At 44.4% G+C, this 23,470-nt stretch overlaps 1 protein-coding gene across 1 annotated transcript in view; it reads left to right on the top strand.

Moving 5' to 3' along the window:
- magi1 (membrane associated guanylate kinase, WW and PDZ domain containing 1) overlaps positions 1-23,470 on the top strand; it is a 138,681-nt gene that overhangs the window by 113,619 nt on the left and 1,592 nt on the right. The window contains exons 13-23 of the mRNA XM_022745048.1: positions 1,731-1,762; positions 2,224-2,265; positions 4,162-4,408; positions 7,817-7,908; positions 8,698-8,890; positions 10,830-11,204; positions 13,210-13,413; positions 16,890-16,983; positions 17,110-17,200; positions 18,021-18,164; positions 20,525-20,663. Of these exons, the coding sequence (XP_022600769.1) occupies positions 1,731-1,762; positions 2,224-2,265; positions 4,162-4,408; positions 7,817-7,908; positions 8,698-8,890; positions 10,830-11,204; positions 13,210-13,413; positions 16,890-16,983; positions 17,110-17,200; positions 18,021-18,164; positions 20,525-20,663 (1,653 nt within the window). The remainder of the gene's footprint in view (positions 1-1,730; positions 1,763-2,223; positions 2,266-4,161; positions 4,409-7,816; positions 7,909-8,697; positions 8,891-10,829; positions 11,205-13,209; positions 13,414-16,889; positions 16,984-17,109; positions 17,201-18,020; positions 18,165-20,524; positions 20,664-23,470) is intronic.

Here is a 23,470-nt window from a genome sequence, read left to right on the forward strand (position 1 = left end):
ATTGCATACGCGTCTGATTTAGGGTATTGCTACACGCCCCTGAATGAATGATTCCTATTGATTGGAAAAAGGTGAAAAGGGGAGAGCAGAGAGATCAGGGGAAGGAGGAGGGAGGAGGAGAGGAAGGAGTGAAGAAAAAAGCTGCAGACGCACCACAGTTGGAGCTGTCAGTTGTGAATGAACCCAGATGTCTGAGATTTTGTAGACAGGAGCGTGTGTGTGTGTGTGTGTGTGTGTATGTGTGAGAATGTAAGATCTTATCCTCTCAGTTTCTCTAAAGGATTGATACGCAATAGTGGCCCATTTTCTTAGATTAGACACTGCCTACTCTCACTTATGCTTTACATCTGTTTCACACCCCTATTGTATGTCAAAGGTGTGTGTGTGTGTGTGTGTTTTTCATACTCCACTAAAATATTATAGTCAAACACACACAAGGAGTCTTACATTTTCTCTTTGTTTTGTGCATTCCCTCTCCCATTCTCATTTCCATAACTTCATACAACTGTTTATTTCATGCAGAGCTGAGGGAGGGAGGGGGAGAGGGCTGTGATGTGCTTAAGGAGCAAATTTGCCCGGCTAGATCCAAAGTGTGTTAGCATTTTAGTCATCCGTCACTCCTTCTTTGTGGGCTGTGGGTGTGATATTCCTGCAATGATATCTCTTGGTCACTGCTCACTCACGCAGAAACCCGTCTGTCATATACCTTAAGCAAACTTCGATTAGTGTCAGGAGCGCTGCACGGAGCTGTCTGATGCCTGTGTGGTTTGTGTGTGTGAGTGTGTGTGTTTGTGTGTGTGCAACTGCATGGATGTTTACCAGCATGTGTGGGGGTGGGAGGGAGGCTGAGATGGAGGGGAGAGAGAAAGAAAAAGAGGGAGGGGAGGGGGGAGGGTGATGATGCTGAGGGTAGAAAAGGGAGGGAGGACAGTGTGTAGTGAGGTGAGAGAGAGAGAGAGAGAGAGAGAGAAAGGGAAAAAAAGGAAAAGACAGCAGGAAAGGGAGAGACGGGGAGGACGCGCCAACTGCCTATAGATGCTGGAGCCTTCGACAGCGGAGCGCAGCGCTCAGCGGACACAGGAAGATGGTCTCAGTAAGAGGGGAACTGACGGTTGCCTATAATTTAATGTTCAGTATCTTGGACTCCTTCTCCATGGGTAATGCTACGGCCAGGAACTCCAGAGCACAGCTCGCTTTCCTCCTCTCTACTCCTCTCTCTTTATTCTCCAGATTAGTTGCTCTCCAGGATATCTGTCAATTCTTCTTAACTCTCACTTCCCTCCCTCGAACACACTCTCGCTCACAAGCGTGCGCCTCCGACGGGTAGCCAGGGTCCGGTGAGCGCAGGGTTAGCCCTTGGGGCTGGCCCCACTCTTCCGCTGCACCAGTCAAGCCAAGCGCTGGCCGCGGCAGTGATGCAGATAGATCGCGCTGCCTGCTTCCTCCCCCCCCTCCTCCCCTCCCTTCCCTTCCTCCTGAAAACACCAGCCGCGGATGGGCGAGCAAAGGAACCAAAGCAGGGAAAGAGAGGAAAGAAGGGAGAAGGAGACGAGGGCTAGATGAGCACTGTTTTGACATTGTTTTGGAGTCTCTGTTATCTGTTTTTTTTTTTTTTTTCTTTCTTCTTCTTTTTTATGCATGCCTCCTTTTTTCTCAACGTGGACTACACACTATAACTCCTTTGGTAACATTCTCCTTTTTCCTCTTCTCTTCTCTGTCTGGCTTCACAGGGGTGGCACCTGCAAAGAAGAGCCCGAAACTGGTAAGTTGTTGTTTTTCTATATCTCTCTCCTTCCCTGCCGTCCATCGCTCCTCTGTCCTTCGTCTACATGTGGCAAAGGGATATTCAGCTCACTCTCCCCTCCCGCCTCATCTCCAACTCCCCTCTGAAAGGTGTAACTCGTGCTGATGTTGTGGGTCTGCTCGTAGACATTGGGTGCTGTGCTGTGTGGGGGTTGATCCTTGTAGCTTCACATCAGCCCTCCCCCACCTCCTCCTCTCTGGTGGGGGGCTGGGACGAGGGGCTTTGATGCACCGCGTGAGTTGGGTTGCTAACAGGCTGATGATCGCATCGCGCTGGGTGCTAAGCTTGCAGTGTGAGAGTTGAATGTATGATCACAGCTGAGAGACGGCCTCATCCTGTGATATCTGGTGCATCGATGGGGGGGGAGACCCTGTTGACTGTTTCTGACTGTACTTGTGTTTGTCAATTTTGTTTTGCAGGATTTTGAGCTGGCTCCTCCATACAGAAATTACACTAGGAGGGTATGTGATGTCGTTCAGATGGGGTGAAAGTTTTGGGGAATGAGGTGTGGTGGTATCTGTGCTGTGTAGATGATAATGGTGATGGTGTGACTCTTAGATGATAGAGGTGATGGATAAGTTGAGAATGCTAATGATGTTTTAATATAATGTTTGGTTGTATGAGGCAGCAAAACAAACAAAACGCTGCTATCCCTGTGTGCATCGAGGTGCTGAAGTCTGGCCTGCTCGTGGCAAAGCAGGACAAAGCTGAGAGCTGTTGTGGGGGAAGCAGCAAGGATATGTTTTCATTGCCCCAGCCCCTCCTCCCTCCCCCCATCCCATCTTCTGTCTTAATAAGTTATTGGAGCAGGAGAAACAAATGTATTAGACCAGTCCCGGAGCACAGAGGGAGAACACAGTGACTGCAGAAGGTCAAATCTAATAGATCCTTCAAGAGCAAGAGATTTGTTTTCATTTGAAAGGGGGTATAGGATTTGGACTTGGTGTTCATCAAACTCGGAGAGAAACAAGCTGTAACGCTGCCTCAACGGCTAATGGAGGCGCCATTTTGTTTGATGGAACGAAAGTGACCAAATAAAATCATTTTGTGGTTAGTGGGAAGCATCCGTCTTCAGCGCCAAACAGGGCCTTCATTTGTAACTAATTAAATGAATCCATCGATTTTTTCATTTATTTTTTTTTACTTCACCACACAACACAATGAGGTTTCACTCATAACACTGGCAGAGTAAGCATTCCAGCTGGAGCCACAGCTCTGACTTAATATTTGCTAAAGCGTCAAGCTTCTTTTATGTCTAACAAGGATGATGAATATAAACATGAATTGCAGAGGTGTAGGAGGCTGATTCAGGGAGTAATGAGTCTGAATTTATTGAAGACATGGCTGCACTTTGAAGGCCTAACACTTTGATATTTGAGAACAGATGAGCCACTTGCCTAAGCCTCCTCATGGTGTATTTCTGTCCACCACATACGAAGTACAGGGAAGTCACATGATGTGAAGAGACGGAACTGCCGTCATTTTATTTTACTGTCTTAAAATATGTTCCTTTCTTTCTCACACTCTGTCTGTAACCCTTTCACATGACTGTTTTCTTTACAGCGGTGCAAATTCTGCAGACAAATGATGTGACTGAGAGAAAGACATGTGGTGACATTGGTCTCAGAGAGAATTTTTTTTTTTTTTTTTTACGTTTACTTACAGCCTACTTGTACTTGAGCTCAGGATTGTATGTGCTTTACCCTGCTCAAGCACCGCTCCCCTCAAATCCTTGAGCAGGTGCTTAAGTGCCCATGTTATTGAGGGGCCAGTGGCAATTTATGAGGATTTTTACATTTCTGGCTCCACCAGTAAAATCCTCCCTTCGTTTCAAATCCCACAAGTGCTTTACTCACTGTGAATATCTCTACACATGCAGCAGGGGATGCAGTTTCTTGTTAATACATTCCACTCTGTTAAACAAAAGGAATAGGCAATGTACCCTCATAAGTTGAGCCACAGTTTTTTTTGCCCTCCCACAGCTGAATGACTTAATCATGAGAAACCATTGACTTCTTTTTTCTGCCTTTGTTTGCTATAAGAGTTTTCTGCTAAAAGAAATCCCAGCTTGATTTTTTTTTTGTGTTGAATAAAGTAGCATAACAACAATGTTTGGCATTATACCCCCATAGAATCTGTTTTTAGTTCTACCTGAGGAGGCAGCAGTCTTTAATCTTTTTGAACTCTAATCCAAAATTCCTGCGTATTCATGTCTTCATTTCCCTGTTTCTCTTCCTCCACCGCCGAGCAATATCCTTTTTTTGTCTGTACCTGTCTGTCACCTCTGAGTTCAGCCACCAGGCTCCAGCACACATGATTTTCAATAGTCAAATGATATTGATCTGCTTCTCCAACAGCAGTTATCAAGGAAGGACAGTCAGAACAGCTCCCAGCATAGCGTTTCCAGCCACCGGAGCGCCCACACGGACTCGCCCGTACACCCGTCCCTGGCACCCCCTCTCAGCGAGAGCGCCGCTCCTCCGCCCCCTTCTCAGCCCCTGCCAGGCCTGCCGCCCCAGGACTCCCCGGCAGACGGGACCATCCAGAGAAAACCGGACCCCTTTAAGATCTGGGCCCAGTCCAGGAGCATGTATGAAAGTAGGCGTAAGTATATTTATTTTTGGTGGCAGTTGGATGAGGGCTGCATGGGGCTGTTGGCTCGGTGGAGACCCTTGGTGTGTTTAAATGGTACTGCACGGTTTGGAACAAGATTATGGGATGAGAGATACTGTAAGTCTTGTGCATGTAAGTAACTGGTTTATATTATCAAACAAAAGCTGCAGTGACCTAACTTTTTCTTGTGCTCAGTTTCTGGAGAGGGATGTGGTCTCAGTTTGGTGCTTGGGGTGTTGCATGGTAGTGTTGATTTATGGCAGGACCGTTGTATTAGACTACATTAGTTTTAGCTAGGTGTACCTAATGACCTAGCAGCTAATGCATATGAGTACTGCTAACATGAAAATAGTCTAAACCAGTTCACATAGAACTAAGGATGTAAGTGGTATTGTAGAATGTAAATGTAATTCTTTGAAATATGTCATTAAAAATTGTTAATCATTTTGGGAAATATGCTTGTTAGCTGTTGAGAAAAGTGATATCACTCATATCTGTAAAGCTGTAAAGTGATTAGCTTAGCTTTGCTCAGCTTACACAAATAGAAGGGGGAAGAAGGTAGTTTTTACATTTCTGTTTGTGTACGGATTAAACAAACAAGAGACATGTGTTGATTAGAAAAATTTTGCTTTAAAGTTAGTATGCAGATATTTGAACTCAGACAGGCTAGCTGTTCCCGCTTGCTTCCAGTCTTTTTGATAAGCTAAGCTAATTGCCTGCTGGCTCCGGCTTTCAATTTGTCATACAAACATCATTTAACTGAGCAAGAAGGAAGAAGTTCTTTCAAAGCTGTTCAACACTGCAGCATTAGCTTTGATTGTATTGTCATTTCTGAACAGTATAAGTAGCAGAACGCCCCCGCACGTTCTTGGTCCAGTCCAAAAGCTTCTAGATGCCACTTTGGTCCAGTTGTAGACACTGGCGCCATTGACACACTTTTACACTAGACTTCCCTAAAGAGACACACGGGCGTATAATTAGCAGCAATAGCGGAGTGGATGTCAGAGAATTGCATATCCTCTTCCTCTGTGTCTTGCCTTGCCAAAGCAAGGGGATAGCTCCAATTAAAAAGAATAACCCTCAGATCCACTGTCAAGTCACAAAAAAAAAAAAAAAACAGGAGAGGAGAGGAGGAGAAAAAACAGGAGTCTGCAAGGGCTGAGAAACCTTAACATCTAATCACTTTCCCTGGCGCCACTTGTCAAGGGTTTTCATTATTTAGATGCCTATGAAGAAGGGCTAAGCGTGGACTTGTAGTGTAGACGCCTGTTGGCAAGCTCCTGTGAAGGGCTGAGAGGACAATAGTGGAGTTAAAAAGGAAATAAAGAATAGAGATGGAGAGTGGAAGAAACCAAGGCCGAAGGGGAGCTATGTCTACATACATGTCTTAAGGTGATGGAGGATCTGTAAATTGCCTGAGCCAGTTAGCTGAAATACAAGTGAAAACACAGACACAAAGTGGACGTGAAAGAGAAATGTGAGGATAAGAGAAAAGTAAAGCATTTCCATACCACAGAACCAAGGGACTCTGAGGTATGGAAAAGGAGGAACATACAGAGAATGACAGGGGAGGACAGCTGACCTGTAACAGCAGGTGTAAATCCTTTGCTTTTCACGCTGCATTGAGCTCCCGTCCTAAAATCCTGCAGTATGCACCCTATAGGGCTCAAACGGGGTACGGCGGAGACATTTCTCTATACAACATTTGCTGTAATGAAAAGTTCTGCTGGGATCAAGGTCTTCAAATGCACCATGCGGTGAACAGTTTCCATTTGCAGAAAAAAATCCCCTTAAAATCTCACTCAGCATTAAACTGCTCTAAAAGAAAAATGAAGTCAGCGAGGATAGGGAACTCGCTCGTGCTTTATTGGCCTTCATTTTGATTATTGTCTGGTTTTAACATGTTCCCAGTGTAATTTCCTCTCTGTTTGAGCCATCCGTGCTTGTTATTTGCAGTCCTCACTCACAGCTTTGCACAGGTCCGTCCATCTCTATAAAATATTGATCCATTCACACCCACTCGCCTCACTGTGGGGATCACTTATGGATCTATTAATCAACAGGAACAGGGTGTAACTGTGCAGTTGACCCTCCCTTGTGCAGGTGCAGATTGCGACAGTTAGCTTCTGACTCTTCCTCTCCCAGTTCCTCCACAGTTACATTGTGATAGATTGGAAGAGATAGCTGCACTCCGCAGGGATTTTCACTGTTGACTGAAGGAACAGATTGGAAGCAGGCTGCTTATGCCTTCTGCCACCTTGCCGCCTCTTAGTGGCTTTAGTGGCCTTGGCAGCAGCGGCCTGTGCTAGTGCAAAAGGAAAACTCCCCGGAGGTTTACTCAGAGGTGAATGTTTGTCAGCCAGTGCCACACAGCTGCGGCCACACAAATACATTCACATACCTGCATATGTGAATAAATATACACACACATAAAGCAAAGACGCTTGTGTGTACACCAGGATGAGGCCACACACATGCACACTCACCTCTTCTCTCCCCCGGCTCCCAGTAACCCTGAGAGGCTCCTCTCATTTCCACTGCTACATGAACCATGAGCTGTCAGTCGCTGCAGTGCAATGCTTCTTTTATAGCACAGCACCTTTCTAGCGAATAGCGTGCACACAGACAGACACACTTGCTTCTCTCTGTTGTGGATGATGGTGGACTGTGAACTAGCCACACTTAGACCCTCTGCTCAATAATATATAGCCCCATTCCAGTATGTATTAGCACCTCTGTTTGGTGGGAAGTGCTCCCACATGTAGTTAAGTGTGGAAATGCAGTTGCATGTCACACATCATTTCATAAAAGAAACAGTGTATTCCATTGGAATAGTAGTGTCCACTCTGTGGGAGCGTAAAAAGCTAAAAGAACAGAAACCTGTGTTGCTTCAGACACCAGTGATGAGTTTTAGTCTGATCATTTCCAGTTATGGAACCATTTAATGATGAAGCTCTGATTTTTATTTTTTTTATATTTTTTGCAGCCTGTCTGGCTTTTGATAGTTTATTTAAACTCTATACCTGTGCTCTTTACTCAAAATAGATCCTTTTCTTTATCTTTTGATGGATTGGTTGTTTGTTCTTTTCCCAGAGCCTCCAGACAGACTGTTTGTGCAAAGTGCTATCTTTGTGAAAAAAAGCTTAGAGCAGTTGGGAGGATGATTCTGTGCATGTTGACATGAGCAGGTGGATGGTTTGATTCCTTTAAAGCAGGGGGTGCATCCATTATGGCATCACTATTGTCTGCAGACCTCTTTATGCCCAAGCTAGAGCATGAAAATTTAAGTAAAGTAATTGTCTAATGGTATGCTAGTACAGAACACAGGTATTCATTGGGCTTTGCTGTTAGTCTAAATACAGACATGTTAATGATGTTTTGCTGTGTGTTGTTTCACAGTTCCAGATTTCCAGGAGCAGGACATTTTCCTGTGGAGGAAGGACACGGGGTTCGGCTTCAGGATCCTCGGAGGCAACGAGCCAGGAGAGCCGGTGAGTCTCTCTCAAACCTTTTCAGTCTCTCACAGCCGCATCCCCCAGTTTGCTTTTCAATTTCCTCAATTTTCAGTCTACATTTGCGTGGAAATGTATAAACTACAACTGACAAGATTCAGTAAACTGAATGATGAAAAGGGTGCTGTATTCCCAGCACTAGTCAGAGCTGCATCTTTTTTTTCACCACCTCTGTTTTTCTGTTTCTCTTCCTCCTGTGTAGTTCTGAGCTTTTGTTTTGGACTCAAATTCAGATCAGTGATTTCTGCAACACAGTTTCTCTTTGATCTGGCCAACGTAGCCTCAATCAGTCAACAAAAAAAAACAAAGAAAAACATCCATCTCGCACATACACAACACTTTTTTTCTTTCCGTTTTTTTTTTTTTTTTTTTTAGAGAGGCAAAGTTGTTTGTTCTGGTTCACCGGTCTGCACTGCGATATGTGCTGGAAAAAAAATAACGATTTACCTTAGATCTTAGCTGGGGTGAGTACTGTAGCACGCTGAGAAGAAGAGTAAAGACGTAATAGTGAGGCTTAAATTGTAGCAGACGTGCTGCATGCCAACTTAATAGCTGCTGTGGAAAATAAGATGCCTTTGAATCTTTCTCATAATTATTTATGTGTGTGCTAAAATTCTTTGACTGAGGAAATTGCAATCTTTGAACTTTTTGTGTAAATTACCTAAGAAGCTAGAGCACGTACAGGATCTATTGGCAGTCTTTACCCATTTTTGATCTCTGTGCACACAGTCTCACAAATGTCATCCATCTGCTTTGGTTGTGTTATAGATCTACATCGGCCACATAGTGAAGTACGGCGCTGCAGACGAGGACGGACGCCTGCGGTCCGGCGATGAGCTGATATGCGTGGACGGCACAGCAGTGGTGGGCAAGTCGCACCAATTGGTGGTGCAACTGATGCAGCAGGCAGCCAAGCAGGGACACGTCAACCTCACTGTGCGACGCAAAACCAGCTACGCCGGTAAGAAGCAAGAGGGATCAAGATAGGGGAGCAGGGTAGCTTGTTAAATAGCTGCTGGCCAGAGTCAATGCTGAACGTCTCCCATAATATTTCTGCTGGCTGAAGTTCAAAAAGGTGTTCAGGGCTTGTGAATTTATTAGATACCCAAAATGAGAGTGAGAAAACCAGACCGGTAAAGACTTCAGATTCCAGGCCCAATTGATTTGGTGACAGGTGTGCTTCAGTGCTACAGGTCTCAGAACTGTAGAGGCGGCAAACATGAGGAGCAAAAGAGGAGCAACTGTTGTATTTGTTTACAGTGCAGCCAAACTTACTCACGTCGTTCTGATAAAAAAATGAGCCAAAAAAAAAAAAGGAAAAAATTCTGTCTTGCCCTGAGCTGCTATGATCTAATGCTGCGCACAGCCAAGTTGTTTTCCACACAGCAGCAGAGCGCAGTGAGGCTGGTTACATTGCTGAGATGTTGGAAGTGTGCAGCCTGTTGCCTGTAACTCCAACATGACTCTTCATCCAAAAGCTCAGTGCACCATCCCCAGAAATATTTAGAACCTGTCAAACAGTAAACAGAAAACAGTGAGGGCGTTATCAGCGGGATAAAGTTACACAGGATTACGTGCATGCCTAGTTTTCAATGAATCGCTTGTGCTTGTGAAGGGAACTTGATTCCAGCATGGGACTGGTGGACCGGCAATGTCCAATGTGACTACTATATACAGCGACAATTACTGAATGTAAATCTTTTAAATGGCTGTTACAGAAAAAATGCCAGTTGCCAGTTGCATTAAAAATGAGGTTTGACTTCATGAAAATCTTTAAGGATTATAACTTTAAAGCCTTAGAAATTGACCTGTAATTGTTTGTTCGTTAAGTTGCTGTTAATATATTCGAGCATGTCAGTAATTGTGTTTGATATTGTATTAGCAGTGACTTTTATCATATACTTAATTCATTCTGTGAACAAAATCAGATTTCTTCATTTGTATCTGATTCCATTGTGTCGTTACAACCGTTGCTGCTACAGCACATAATTCAGAAAAGCACTCTGTGCTTTAAACCGCCCAGCTTCCCATTTATTTCCATTGCAGTTATATCAGGGGCCCAGAGGCCCGCTTACTGTGTGCAGGAGTTGCCCCCTCACCTTCCTCTGTAATAGTCTGGGTGTGCAATGGTAAGAAGCAGTCGGCCGGCTACCGTGTGCAAACGCCCCCACCCCATCACTACCTTCGCGCGCTCAGCTCCGCTCTGCTCCTCAGCAGGCGATAAAGAAATACCCATAAATATGATGGAGAGGATGGTCAACCTTCGGCCCGATGACAGCAGCCAGACATTAGTGCATTGCTGCTCCTCGTCTGCCTCAGAGCGTCGAGAATATGAGGCGCCGTCCTCGAGCAGCTGTACAGGAAATGAAATGTGGAATGAAATGTCCAGATACAACAGGCGGGCCACATCTTTAGTTCATCTTTTGTTGAAAACAGATCCGAGACGGGATGGCTGGAGAGGCTCCTTGTCCCTATGCTGTCTTACCAACATGTCTTTTATCATATCAACATAAAGTGGCTGTGTTAGGAGGGAAAAATGTGTTTATTGACAGTCTTTTTCATTTTCTGATTGTACAGATGATGTCACATTTAGCTGTTTTGTCATATTTTGAAAGTTTAGTTTGAATGTAATCTTGTCTTTTTATGCGCCAGTTACTTACTCAGCTTTTTCTGCTCCGTTATCTCCTGAACTTTATGTAACACTGGCTGGCCTAATTATTGTCTTTTTCTTAATTCTCTCCTTCGTCTTCTCGTGTCAGATGCTGCCTCTGTCTCACCTACCCGGCACACAACTTGTTCCTGTTTATTCCTTCCATAAATCTTTCTCCACACTATTTCCTCTCCAACTCTACACAGTGTATCTGCATCTTTCTCACCTTATCCTCCTCTGTCATCTCCAGTTAAAGCAGAGGGAGACGTGCCTCCATCGCCGGCATCCTCCCACCACAGCAGTACCCAGGCGCCGAGCCTGACGGAGGAGATAGGGAAGCGCACTCCGCAGGGCAGCCAGAACTCCCTCAACACCGTCAGCTCTGGCAGCGGCTCCACCTCCGGCATCGGCAGCGGGGGAGGAGGTGGAGGGGCGGGGGGCAGCGGTAACGCTGTAGTCGCTGCTGCAGCTGCTGCCACTTCTTCTCAGCCCCCCAACACCACCTCTGTTGTCCCCTCCTCCACCTTGCAGCCCTATGACGTAGAGATCCGCCGCGGCGAGAACGAAGGATTCGGTTTTGTGATCGTCTCCTCTGTGTCACGGCCTGAAGCCGGCACCACCTTCGGTAAGAGATGTTTGGAGTGTCCTGAAAGTTAGAGAATATCTTCATTGTTGTTGACTGTACATGCAAATGTTCAAAAAATCAGTTCTACACAGCAAAACATCAAACACACTCTGTAGCTTTTCCTCATCACTGGAGTCTTTTGTCTTCCTGCCTTCTTTATGGGCTGCCTTTGTATCATCCATAAAACCATTGATCACTAAGAAGCCTGACAACCAGCACAGATTCTGGCTATTTACAGTCCCACCAGATCAATACCAACACTCTTCAAAAAAAAGTGGTTCTTCTTTCTCACTTTTGTCCAAGCCCGTCAAAGCGAGACACTGAAACCTTTTCTTTGCCTGCAGATGCTGCTACACTCACACAACGCTTTCATAATTGATCACAAGTGAAGCGGGTCTTACATAAGGCACTTGTATTATTCAGATGAACTTAAACGGCTTCTGCTGAGCAGGTTAGCACTAAAAGCCTAATGACAACTTAATGAGAATGAGCGCTGCAAGCAGGATAGATACGGGAAATCATCGTGTGAATAATATTTATTTATTTAAAACGTAGAATCAGAGAGATGCATTGACTCAAAATCACTTTATGGAAAGGTTACTTTGTGTCCCTCAGCTGGTTGTAAATATCATCATGTCAGAGTTTTGTTTTACGTTACAATGGTTTCTCTGTTTGATCTCGCACATCCTCGCAAATAATTCTGATCAAATTGACTCTGCTTCTTACAAACTAGTGGTGTCTTTTCTATGTGGTGCTCTCTTTGCCCTACTGCCATGGCTTCCTGCCTACACACTATGGCATTCCACTGTTCCCTGTGCTCTTATCTCTGTCAGTGTGGGTGGACTGAAAAGACCTGAAAATACTCAGCTTTTCACAAAGTGGCACAGCTCCTTCTCACAGGCCATAGTAGAAAGCACGGGCCAGCAGTTGAGCTCTTTTTGATCTCAACATGTAAAGTCTAATGGAATGCCAATAGCTACATGAAAGTTTGAAATTGACTTAGTGCTTACCAGTAAGTCATCGGTGCGGGAGTCATAAACCAGTCCACCCATACTGTTAAAGCACTTTATTTTGTTCAGAAATGCAACAGCACCTTGGTTTTTGTTTTCTCCCTCTCACTGACTCTAAATGAATATTTCACAGCTCAGAATGGCAAGATTCAGTTAGAAAGACGGGAGGAGGTCAGGGTTTGGCAAGTTTGTGCAGGAATAAAAGAGTGAGGGCAGTGGAAGGGATGAATGAATAATAATGAAAAGGAAGGTGGAGAAAGAAAGGACGGATTGCACACTCCTTGTTTCTGCAGTGACTGATGTCAGACTGCAGATGGGGAGAGATAGTGGGGGGAGAGAAACGGAGAGACCTCAGGGTAGTTGGCGAGATGTGCGCTGTGTTGTTTGTTTGTCGTCTCCCAACTTTCTGCAGGTGCAGGTTATTTGAGATGCAGACAACACAACACAGTTTTTTTCATTATTAGCTTTTTACTGCCGAGAGACTCTCATGCAAATATAATAATGATACCCACTTTAGAAACGTGGTGCTGGAGCAGCTTTAAGTAAGAGGGGCATGAGACGGAGAGGGTGGAGGAGAGCAGCTGGAGTTCAGCTCAGTTTCTCCAGTGATTAATTTGAAGAACCAATTTACAGGAAAAGTACTGTGAATTACAGTATGGCAGATTCTCTTATTTCTCTGCAGAGCACATTTAAATTTGCCCTTCGTCTTTGCCAATGCTTGCATCTTGTTCTGCTGTAATTCTGATCACCTTCTCTCAATGACTTTTGCTTGGCTGGCTGTTGGCTGTCTGTGAATTAACCCCAAACCTTCTGATCCTCCTTCTCTGCTCCTTTCCCCCTTTCCCATCTTTTTTTCTTCTCTCTCTCTCTCTCTCTCTCTCTCTCTCTCTCTTCTCTCTCTCTCTCTCTCTCTCTGTGTACACAATCCAACAACACCCCAAACACACACACACTTACACACTGAATCATGCATCACATGTCAATGGTGACCATAGCTGGCAATGCATGTGTGGCCATGCCCCACAAAATAGGGCGCATCATTGAGGGGAGCCCAGCAGACCGCTGCGGGAAGCTGAAAGTTGGCGACCGCATCCTGGCGGTGAACAGCTGCTCCATCACCAACAAGTCCCATTCTGACATCGTCAACCTCATCAAGGAGGCCGGGAACACCGTCACACTACGCATCATTCCTGGAGACGGTGAGTAGAGAACAACAGCTAAAGATTCCCACTTCCAAGCCACTTCTGTGATTATGTGTGATTTTGTTTGTCTAATAGTTTCTAGTCTCTCCATGAATTGTTGCATAAATGGGGGCACCTCCAAGGGTCCCTCCAATAATGTGGGATCGGGGCGTCGAGTGGCGTAGTGGTCTAAGCAGGCGCCCCATGTGTAGAGGCTACAGTCCTTGCTGCAGTCGGCCCATCGGACGGCTCTTTGCTGCATGTCATTCCCCCTCTCTCTGCCTCCCCATTTCCTGTCTCTCTACTGTACTATCAAATAAAGGCATAAAAAAGCCCAAAAAATATACTTAAAAAAAATAAATAAAATAATGTGGGATCTTCGGCGCATTCCGACAATATCCCACTCAGCTGATAGCCTTCAGCCAAAAATTCATATTTATTCAAATGATTCAGCAAGTCCTTGTTCATCAAGACTGTCCCGGTAGGAGCGCCGATTTCTCAAGTGGCTTGGCTCTGTCACATTGATGGATGTCAACCAGTGCAATCATCAGCTGTTATTCCTATTATTAAGTAGTCTGGGTGTGTTTGAGGAGGAGGACTCCATCGATGTCGTTGCTTTCCTGAATGCTGCTTATGTATGCCTGTAGTGTTATATAAAATTCGCAGTTTCTTCACTTGCTTTCAAAGTGACTGAAACTCCCCCACAGTGTTGACAGAAGTGCTTCTGTGGGGATATTCGGGAACTTTCCCAGCCTTTGCATTTCCGCCTTCAGCATGCCCGCACTTTTAAAACATGCAAGAGTAATTTAGATATCTATGTGTGCGCGGCTGTGCGCATGTATGTTTGTGTGTGTGTGTGTGTGTGTGTGAGAGAGAAATGCAGAACTTCTGCGTATGAGGGTGTGTCAGTTCTGCCAAAGTGGTTTTAAGGAAAAGTTTGTGCCCATTGTATGTTGTGCTGTGCAGCTGAGAGCTCTCACCGCTTTGTGCTGACAGATCACCCTAGCATGCTTTACAAATACTGTTTAATTAAATGTGTGTGTGTGTGTGTGTGTGTACGTACGTGCATGTGTGCGTGCATGCGTGCGAGGAAGGCGATACTCCCTGTCAACCTGCGCACTGCTAGAAATTGTAGCTATTTGTCCGCCGCTCGTTGCTTTCCGGCTCACTTCTTATGGATGAAGAGTGTTTTTTTTTCCTGCGGAGCGGCTGATGAGAACAGTGAGCCAGAATTGCTCTGCCAAGAAGACGCAGAAAGCAAGAGAGAGAGAGAGAGAGAGAAGGCGTCGGAGAGAAATAACTGGATATGCTTTATCTGAAAGTTCGGGTTTGTGTTTATGTGCATGTGTCAAACAAACAGACGCTGCCTGACACGGAGACTGAGAGAGTGACGGGAAAAGATTGTGGCTTGTGTTTCTAAGTTGTGTCTCTGAGTTACTGTTCTCTCTGCCTCTGTTTACACACGGCTGAGCAGGACTATTTTTGCGCGGATCAATCATGTCTAAACTTTCCGACGTGAATAAATACCACCGAGAGAGGTTCCTCCAAGGTGCAGTCAGGTTCAGCTCCGTTCCATTGAGCTCACCTCTCCTCTGTGTGGGAACACAGGCGGAGTTTTGTTCTGACTGATGCTCAACACTTCTGCAACGACAAGAGAAACAGACATGGTACTCTTCCTGCTGGTGCGCAGTAATGCATGCACAAACAGCTAATGCCTTCATCAAAGCTTATGTCTCCGCAGTGTAGACTCGAGCCGCAGACCAAGTACACCTCATTGCTTTCTATTGTGCGAGAGAAGAGAGATAGACGTGCCAGAGGTGATATGATGTGCCACTTTTTAGCACAACTTGGGGTATATTGTGTAGTGCAGCCCTCCTGCTTCTCTTATCTCCTCTCCCTTTCTTTCCTTTGCCTCTCCCTTTTCTCTTTCTCCCTCCTGAATTTCTCATTTTGAATGTACCTGCTCTCCTTCCTTACTCTGTCCATTCAGGATGGGAGGGCATAGTGCCAGGGCCAGAGACAAATTACAGAAACAGCTCAATGCCTTTTGCGGTGCGCAGTGTGTGAACGTTTTTAAGTAAGAGTGGAGAAAAGAGGCAGTGGGTCGTGAGCGGAACAGAACGAGAGAGAGAAACGGAGCTTATTCGATTAATTTCCAGACAGAAAACAGTTGGAGGAGAGATAAATGGAGAGAGTAAGCAGAATGGAAGGAGTGAGTTATGCAAATGAGCAGATGGAGGGGCGAATAGGGTTTATGGGGACAAATGTGAGCTGTGAAAGTGAGAAATGAGCAACAGAAAATGTGTGAGAAAGTAACACAGATGCCAGAAAACCTTACGGGGGAATATTTTCAGCACAGACCTCCTCCTGTGGGCCAAGTTAAAACATTCATCACACGCTCGTGTAAACCCAGAACGAACAGGTTCTCCCCTCCACGGTCCGAATTGAAGCTCGCCCCACCCACGCTGCAGCTCGATTGGTTGACTCTGTACCTTGTGGGGAACGGGCAATCGAAGAGTTAAGCCAAGAGGCTGCAAGGGGACTGGTGGAAGTGGAGGAGATGAATAGATGAGAGGAGGATTGACCGTGAGAGGAATAGGGAGTAGCGACTCAGAGAAGAGCAGTGGAGAGTTGTAATCAAATAAAGGATACCTGTAGATAGCCAAGAAAGACTGAGTTAAGAAGAAAGGTTTCTTTATGTGTCAAGATTGGAGAAACGATGGTCTGTTTTCCTCCTTTAGGCCCAGCGTGACTCATTGATAACACAAAATGACTGAATCAAAGATAAAAGACAGAATAACCAGGAGCTTTTATGTCCTTAGATGGTGCAAGTGCATATGTTTCCTGTTTGACAATTCACAGGCAGACCAGAGGAGTTTCAGTCCAAAAAGAGACAGGCATCTCTAGGAAAAGAAACTCTCGTTGACAAGTGCCTTTACAAAATAACTGACAAATGTAACCCACTGTATTACTGTGGCGGAAGACGCCTGGAAGCTGATGGTGGTCCCCACAGGTCAGCTAATGTTTCTAGATGACAGCTACTCGATCTACACCAGGGCTCACACTGGAAAATGAAAATGTTCCACGTGTGAAATATGGATTTAATTCCATGACACAGAGTCTTCAAGGAAACCAGAGACGCTTGCATTGGAGTGTGTTTATGCAAATTTTAATGTACTGAATTAGAAACTGTATGCAAAGGACGAATGTCACTAAAATTTACCCGTGTAGCCAGAAAGTTTTGATGTTTGCTTTGAGGCAAAAAGGGTCTTGGACAGTGTGAAAAATGTCTTGGACTTGCTGACATGAAAAGCAATAATTTTTTCCAAATCAATTTTTGAAAGAGTTTTCACTTTTCCTTTTTTCATTTCCTTTATTTTTATACAGCCGATTTCTTTGCTTGCCAATTTTACTCAATGGCAGTTTCAAAATTAGCTTAAAATTTGTTGATGGAAATGTCCTGAACACCTCTTTCTTTCCTCCGTTCTCCCCAGAGTCATCAAATGCGTCTTTGTTGACCAATGCAGAGAAGATCGCCACTATAACCACCACTCACACACCTCAGCAACAGGCTGCACCTGAGGCCAGGTGAGAATGTAGCGTTTTTACGTTGAACTGTTGAAAATATGCATATTAAATACATGATTTAATGTCTTTAATGAGTTCAATCTCTTTATGATTTAATCTTCACCTACTGTTATCTCTCTGTCTCAGGAACAACACCAAACCAAAACAAGAGTCGTCGTTTGAATTTAAACCCCCACAAGGCCCTCCTCCCCAGCCCCCAACACAAGTCTCAGCTCAGGTAAGAGGGACATGCCAGTCATCCATCCACCTGTCACCTCATTCATACATCCATCCATTTCATGTCTCCATCAAACATCCCAGCAATCTCCATTCCATCCTGTCAACTTCCAACCCACATCCACATTCGTCTTTTTCTACATCCATCCAGCTGTTCTAGCTCCCACAGACTCATTTATCCTCTGTCCCGTCATGCAACAACCAATCCACCCACCCACCTTCCCAAGGACAAACAAGGTGGCTTTTTATTTTTTTATTTGTCTCTTTGCGACTACCTGCCGGCGTTATCGGAGTCTGTGCATTAAGGAAAGCCTGTTTGCTTTCAAAGTAACCCCTCAGTCCACTGTGTTCGCTGCTGAATTAATCTGGCAGTGTGGAGATTGCTCTCACAGATAGCATTGATCCTTCAGCAGAGGAGATTAGGAGGGCGTGAAGACAGGAGCTGCTGTGGCTGTCTGCCTGTCCTTGTGGTGCCCGGGCCCCCCCCCCCCCCCCTTTGCCTGTGCCCTCTCTCTTTGTCCACCTACAGCCCAAGGCATCAATAATTCAGCATCCTTACACCTGAGCATATGCATGTACACACACACACACACACACATACACACACACACACACACACACACACACACATTCTGGCACACCTATTAAAGGTGTGACTTTTCTGAAGGTGGTATTTGTCCTGTTCTCCTGAAATAGGAGTCCACTTCAAAGGACACACACTTCAAATCTGAATCGCAAAAGTGACCTTGATGCAATTGTTTCTTTCTCCCTTCCTCTCTTTCCGGGGGTGTGTGTGTGTGTGTGTGTGTGGTCTCCGTCAGGATGCCGAGTTCTACTCAGTGGACCTGGAGCGAGACAACAAAGGTTTTGGCTTCAGTCTGCGGGGAGGCAGAGAATACAACATGGACCTGTATGTGCTGAGGCTAGCTGAGGACGGAGCAGCTGTTCGCAATGGGAAGATGAGGGTATGGACACAAAATACCGCCACACATTCACACACCACAAATATTAAACATGTAGACTTATAGAAGATGCCACAGACACAATTTGTTATGTTTGCTTTCTCGCTTACATATTAGAAGAGTTTTGCTGTAACAGGGCCACTCCACTGTTTTTAACTTGTCTTAGGAAGTACTACTCAGCCTGTGTACTGAGAATATAACCCCTGGTGATGTCATCAGGGTTATCTTGGCTTAGGTTTAGAGACTGCAGAATATATGACAGAAAAGCTTGATTTACAAACTGTGAGAAATGTAGGAGTTTGACTTATAGAGGATAAGAGTGAGGATCTGAGCCTCAGCTGCTTCCATTTTTATTCTTTTAAGTCTCCCAACTTTGTGGAAGGGTGGTACTAAATTGCTTGACTACCCCTTTAATATTGTATTGAATTTTAAAATATTTTACATTTTTCCATAATTCTTGTGTCCCTTCAAAATGAGATCTTAGTCTCAATGGGAATTACTTTATTAAATAACGGTTATATGCAGCTGTGATAGCAATAGTCATTCTCTAACTGGAATAAATCCAAAGGAATAACATTATAACAACATATTCTTTGGAGCCAGTCAGAGGATCCCTGGGGTCCTTGGTCCATTTGGATTGTCCAACTTATTGTGGCACATAGTAATGGACAGATCCAGATCAGCGGTTTTACTTTGTCCTTCTTGGCTCTTGTCTCATGAGTAGCTTCATCGTGTAGTCATCATATGTAAAGAACGCACCGTGGGAATTTCTTGATGAGGGCTGCACTTGCTAATCATCACTGTAAATGTTAACAAATTGTAAGAAGAGGACAGTGAGTTGTAATAGAGTTTCACTGTGTGAGAGACATTTCACAAGCTAGGAAAAGCAGCCTTGTTTTCAGCTTTGTGACAATGTACAGTATTTTTCAGAAAATCCAGTGGGTTTTATATAGTTTACTTAACTTAAGAAGTAGAGGATTTTTTTTTAGTCCATAAAGGAGCAATTCATCTTTCACTTTATGCCAGAAATCCCCAAAATTGGAGATATGTGGTTTTCCTTGGATAGTGCTACCCATTTCTGTACGTACAGCACAACATGTCTGAAAAACGTCTCCTGATTACAACTGTAGATAGTAATTGTGACATGATGATTTGGGAAGCAGTTTAAGCCAGTTGACTGTCCTGATTAACTGTAGTAGTGATGATATTGACTCTTAGACTTAACAGCCATCAGAATAATATTATCAATCACTATAATTGTGTGTGCATAATGTATCTCCCAATTAGTGAAAGGCAAGCTTCACTGAATATAAACATGGTAGCCTCAAGGCTTGGCCACATAAGAAATTCACTGTTTGAGTGCACTGTCAAAACACAAGGCACACAAACACTGCAGAGTCATAGGGCATGACCACTGACAGATTATGCACATTTTAATTAATTAATTTTCTTCTCCGAGCTTGCAAGTTGACATTCATACACGCCACACAAGTTGTCAGGAAACTGTTATATTTAACCTTTTATTTTGATAAATTGCATAAACCAGCGGCTCTTCCCCTGGGCTGCTTGATTGAATATACAATGCAGGGTTAATTGATTCTCCTTTATGTGTTTGCATGTGAGACATATGCAGAAAGCTTGCTGGCAGATACAGTATACATGTGAGCTATAGGGCAGTTTAGGATATATTTTAATCTGCTACAGTAAGTAAGTGTGTGGGTGTGCATGTATTAGCACATTTGTATGTGCATATATGAATACATACATTTGTGTTTGTGTACCTTATTAGCAGAGATATTAATAGAAGCAGCTCTGTGAGGCAGAGAGAGGTGTCAGTGAGAGATCCATACTCTGCCAGAGGAATTCCCTCGGTGCAGACAGCACTGACAGATAACTTGAGGCGTGGAGGCAAAGGATCGGGAAGAAAAAAGTGTTGTTTTGTGGGTCCTGTTCCCCCCCCCCGCCTACCCGCCCTCTCATTTCCCACTCTCAGCGTCACAGTTGCTGCTTTCCAACACAAATTGCCCTCTCTGGAAACTGTTGATTTAGGGAAAAAAATATTGCCGTTGTGCGGTTTATCTTTTGGAATATTTTATATGTAACTTCTCCTCAATCTGTCCTCCCTTTCCTCTCCTTCCTCTGTCATCATGTCCCTTTGAACCTCTATGCTTCTCATCTTTCCTCTTGTGTACTTTCTTTCCCACTGTCACTTGTTTTCCGCATTCTGTCTTGCTCCGCTGTCTCTCCTTCCTCCCTCTGATTTACCTCTTCCCTCTTTCGTCATCACCTGTCACTCTGACTCTCTTCTCTGCCTCCCGCCTTTTTCCTTCCATGCCCTCTTCCTTCCTTCTACCACTTCTTAGGTCGGCGATGAAATCTTGGAGATCAATGGCGAGAGCACCAAGGGCATGAAGCACGCGCGAGCCATCGAGCTCATCAAGAGTGGAGGCCGGCGCGTCCATCTGGTGCTCAAGAGGGGTGACGGCTCTGTGCCTGAATATGGTGGGTCAATCTACGAAAATATCCCCTTCTCCCCCATCTTCACACCCTGAGCCAGGGGACACCCAGTGGACGGTGGTGGGTCGAAGGGGAAAGAGGGGAAAGAACTAAATTACCCTCCCAGGACCCTTCACTCATCCCTGGGACAAACCCGCCAGGGTAGACGGGTTTGGTTGGTGTTGGGTCTCTTTCTGGTGGAGGTCACACCTTGGCTTTGGGATTTTGGGGGGGAGCAGGGGTTGGGGGTTGCTCCTGTGGGTGCTGTTGCCCTCTCCTGCTGTCACCTGCTCTCAGTTTCCATGTCATCCCGCTGTCACTTTTCACCTTCTGGCCACTGAGCAAAAGCACTCTGCTGGGACTTTACAGAAAGGTGGCGGGTCTGATTTCAGTGCTACATGAAAATAGAAACTGTTTACAGAGTTTGAATGAGGTTAGTCAAAAATCAATGTTTCTCGTGGGTAAGAAGTAATATTGATGGGCTCCAATTCCTCATTAAACACTAATTTAGCGTTGAGAGGAAGAGAAATTTTGATCCATTGCATCCCATGATAAAATGGGACATCTTGCAGCTTTGGTTAGGACGTGACACAAACATATTTATGATATTTATTGAAGGTGAATGTAAGCTACTGAACTCTTAGTGGTTTTAAGTGAGACCTGTATTGAGAAGAAAAAGGCAGTCTGATGCTTTTTTTTGCCATTTCAAAGACAAAATCTCACTATACTGTGCTTGACATTATTCACTAATCCATGGGTTTTATTTGCACCCACTGTTAATGTCATTGAAAAACTGTGACAATAGGAACTCTCCCCATCCCCATTCAAAAAGAAAAAGAGCCGCTCCAATTATATAGACGTTTTGTACAGTGATGAAAAGAATAGAGGCATTTTTACAAGTATTTTTGTTCTGTGTACAGAGCCATGAAACGAAGCCACATATTAATGGATAAAAGTCTATTGCTGCATGAACTTGTCAAAAGTGTAAATTGGATTTTTTTTTCCTTCTATTGTCTATTTTCCATAATATTTATGGAACGTTTGGTTTTTTTTTTGTGTTTTTTGTTTTTTTTAATCGTATTGACCAGTTTTGATTGATAGTCACAAGTCATCATAAATGTTTTCTTTTTGTTACTTTTTTTGAGTGAAGATACATTTGCCTGTCTTGAAAAGTTCATCAATGTAATTTTCTTTGGGCTAAGAATGTGCTGTCTTTACCTGCACCGATACAACATCATGTGAACTTGTATATTTTTGGATCATTGTTTGTACTTTTTAGTTGGCACAACCTTTGACAGTCTTGCCAGTATTTCTTTTGATTTCTGTCAGCAATGTAAAACTGCTTCATATGCTGTTGTTGTGGGTGTGCGAGTCTCACTGTCTTTATTTTTTGGGTTTGGGTTTCTGCTGCTTCTGTGTCCACATCTTTAGGTATGTGTGGCTGAGTGTGTGCGTGTGTCTGTGTGTGTGTGTGTGCGTGTTCACTTGTTTCCAGGACTTTTCTCTGTAACTGATGGTTTCCACTGAAGGGTTTGGGCAATTTCCTGGACTGTCTCTCTATTCTGAATGACTCAATGATCAAATAAACACTTTTTTTTTCATTGAAAAATCAACACAATAATTCTCCTTTTCTTCCTTCAAGTTGGTTCAAAGCGATCTAAACTACTGTGCTCTTCTCTTTTTTTCCTTTTTTTGTGTATCTTCTCCTCTTCCCATATTGCGCTGGGCTCTTGTCTTCCTTCAGGGATGGTCGCTCCCCATCTCACTGCATGTATGAGAAATGACAAGATGGGGGAGGCCTCTGTCCTCCAAAATCAGACCACGGTTTGTAACTGTCCTCCCCTGTCGTCTGGCTCTTCCTCCCACTTCCAGTTGTTCTCTCTCTATCGTTCTCTCTCTCTCCATCCTGATGTGTGTGGTGTGGCCTCAAATCACCTGTGCCCGTGCTCTACTCCATGCATACAAATCCATCCACCCAAAATGCATTGCCAATGTCGCCGCTGCCGTAGCCGTTGTTATGGATTCATATGTCTGCACCAGTTGCATTTAACATCTGGGCAACAAGTCCCAAGGTGAAATACACAGTGTTAGTTGGTTCCGGTTAATTGGTTTAGATATCTACGCTACTTTAGACCATGAGAGAACATCCTTTTTGTTATTGCTACTTTTCTACCGTAGTTGTAGCTCTATAGTTTGGAGTCTTTCCTTAAAATGTAGACATTGAGCTGGGTTAAGGTTTAATCTTAAGAACTTATAATAAACAAAGCATTGCGGTGGCTGAAAGGAGGGAAATCCCTTGAGGGAAGCAGTTAGAATGGATGTAAAATGGTGCAACATTTGATTCTTCTCCGTCTTAGTAAAATGCCACCTGAACTGCAGTGTTCCTGCAATAAGGCAATAGTTTTTGGATCTCATCGTAAGCATTTTATTTGCTTTAAATATTTACAAAGTGTATAAGGCATCATGACAGCGCATGAAAGAGCATGGCTAATCAGTACGATCAAGCGACATCACCAATATGCAGCATGTTGGCACTGACTGCAACCAGCCTCCAGTCCAGCCGCCCGACCAACCAAGTCCCATCCTGCTTCAGAGAGGTGACCCCAGGTAGACCTGGGACCAGGTTTGTTGTGGGTAACAAGTCTCTTCAAGTAATGGCTGCTTCACAACTGTGTCACTGCCTTTTATTCTCATGTGTAAGCTACACTAATTTACCATTGGCTGTTGCTGTGCCATCTAACAAGTTGCCATCTTTGCTGGCATTAACATCAGAATGGCTTCCATTGGAAATGTTCTCAGCTTCATGTCTGAGT

The sequence above is a fragment of the Seriola dumerili genome, unplaced genomic scaffold, assembly GCF_002260705.1.
Source record: "Seriola dumerili isolate Sdu_G_001 unplaced genomic scaffold, Sdu_1.0 BDQW01000088.1, whole genome shotgun sequence".
Classification (NCBI taxonomy): domain Eukaryota; kingdom Metazoa; phylum Chordata; class Actinopteri; order Carangiformes; family Carangidae; genus Seriola; species Seriola dumerili.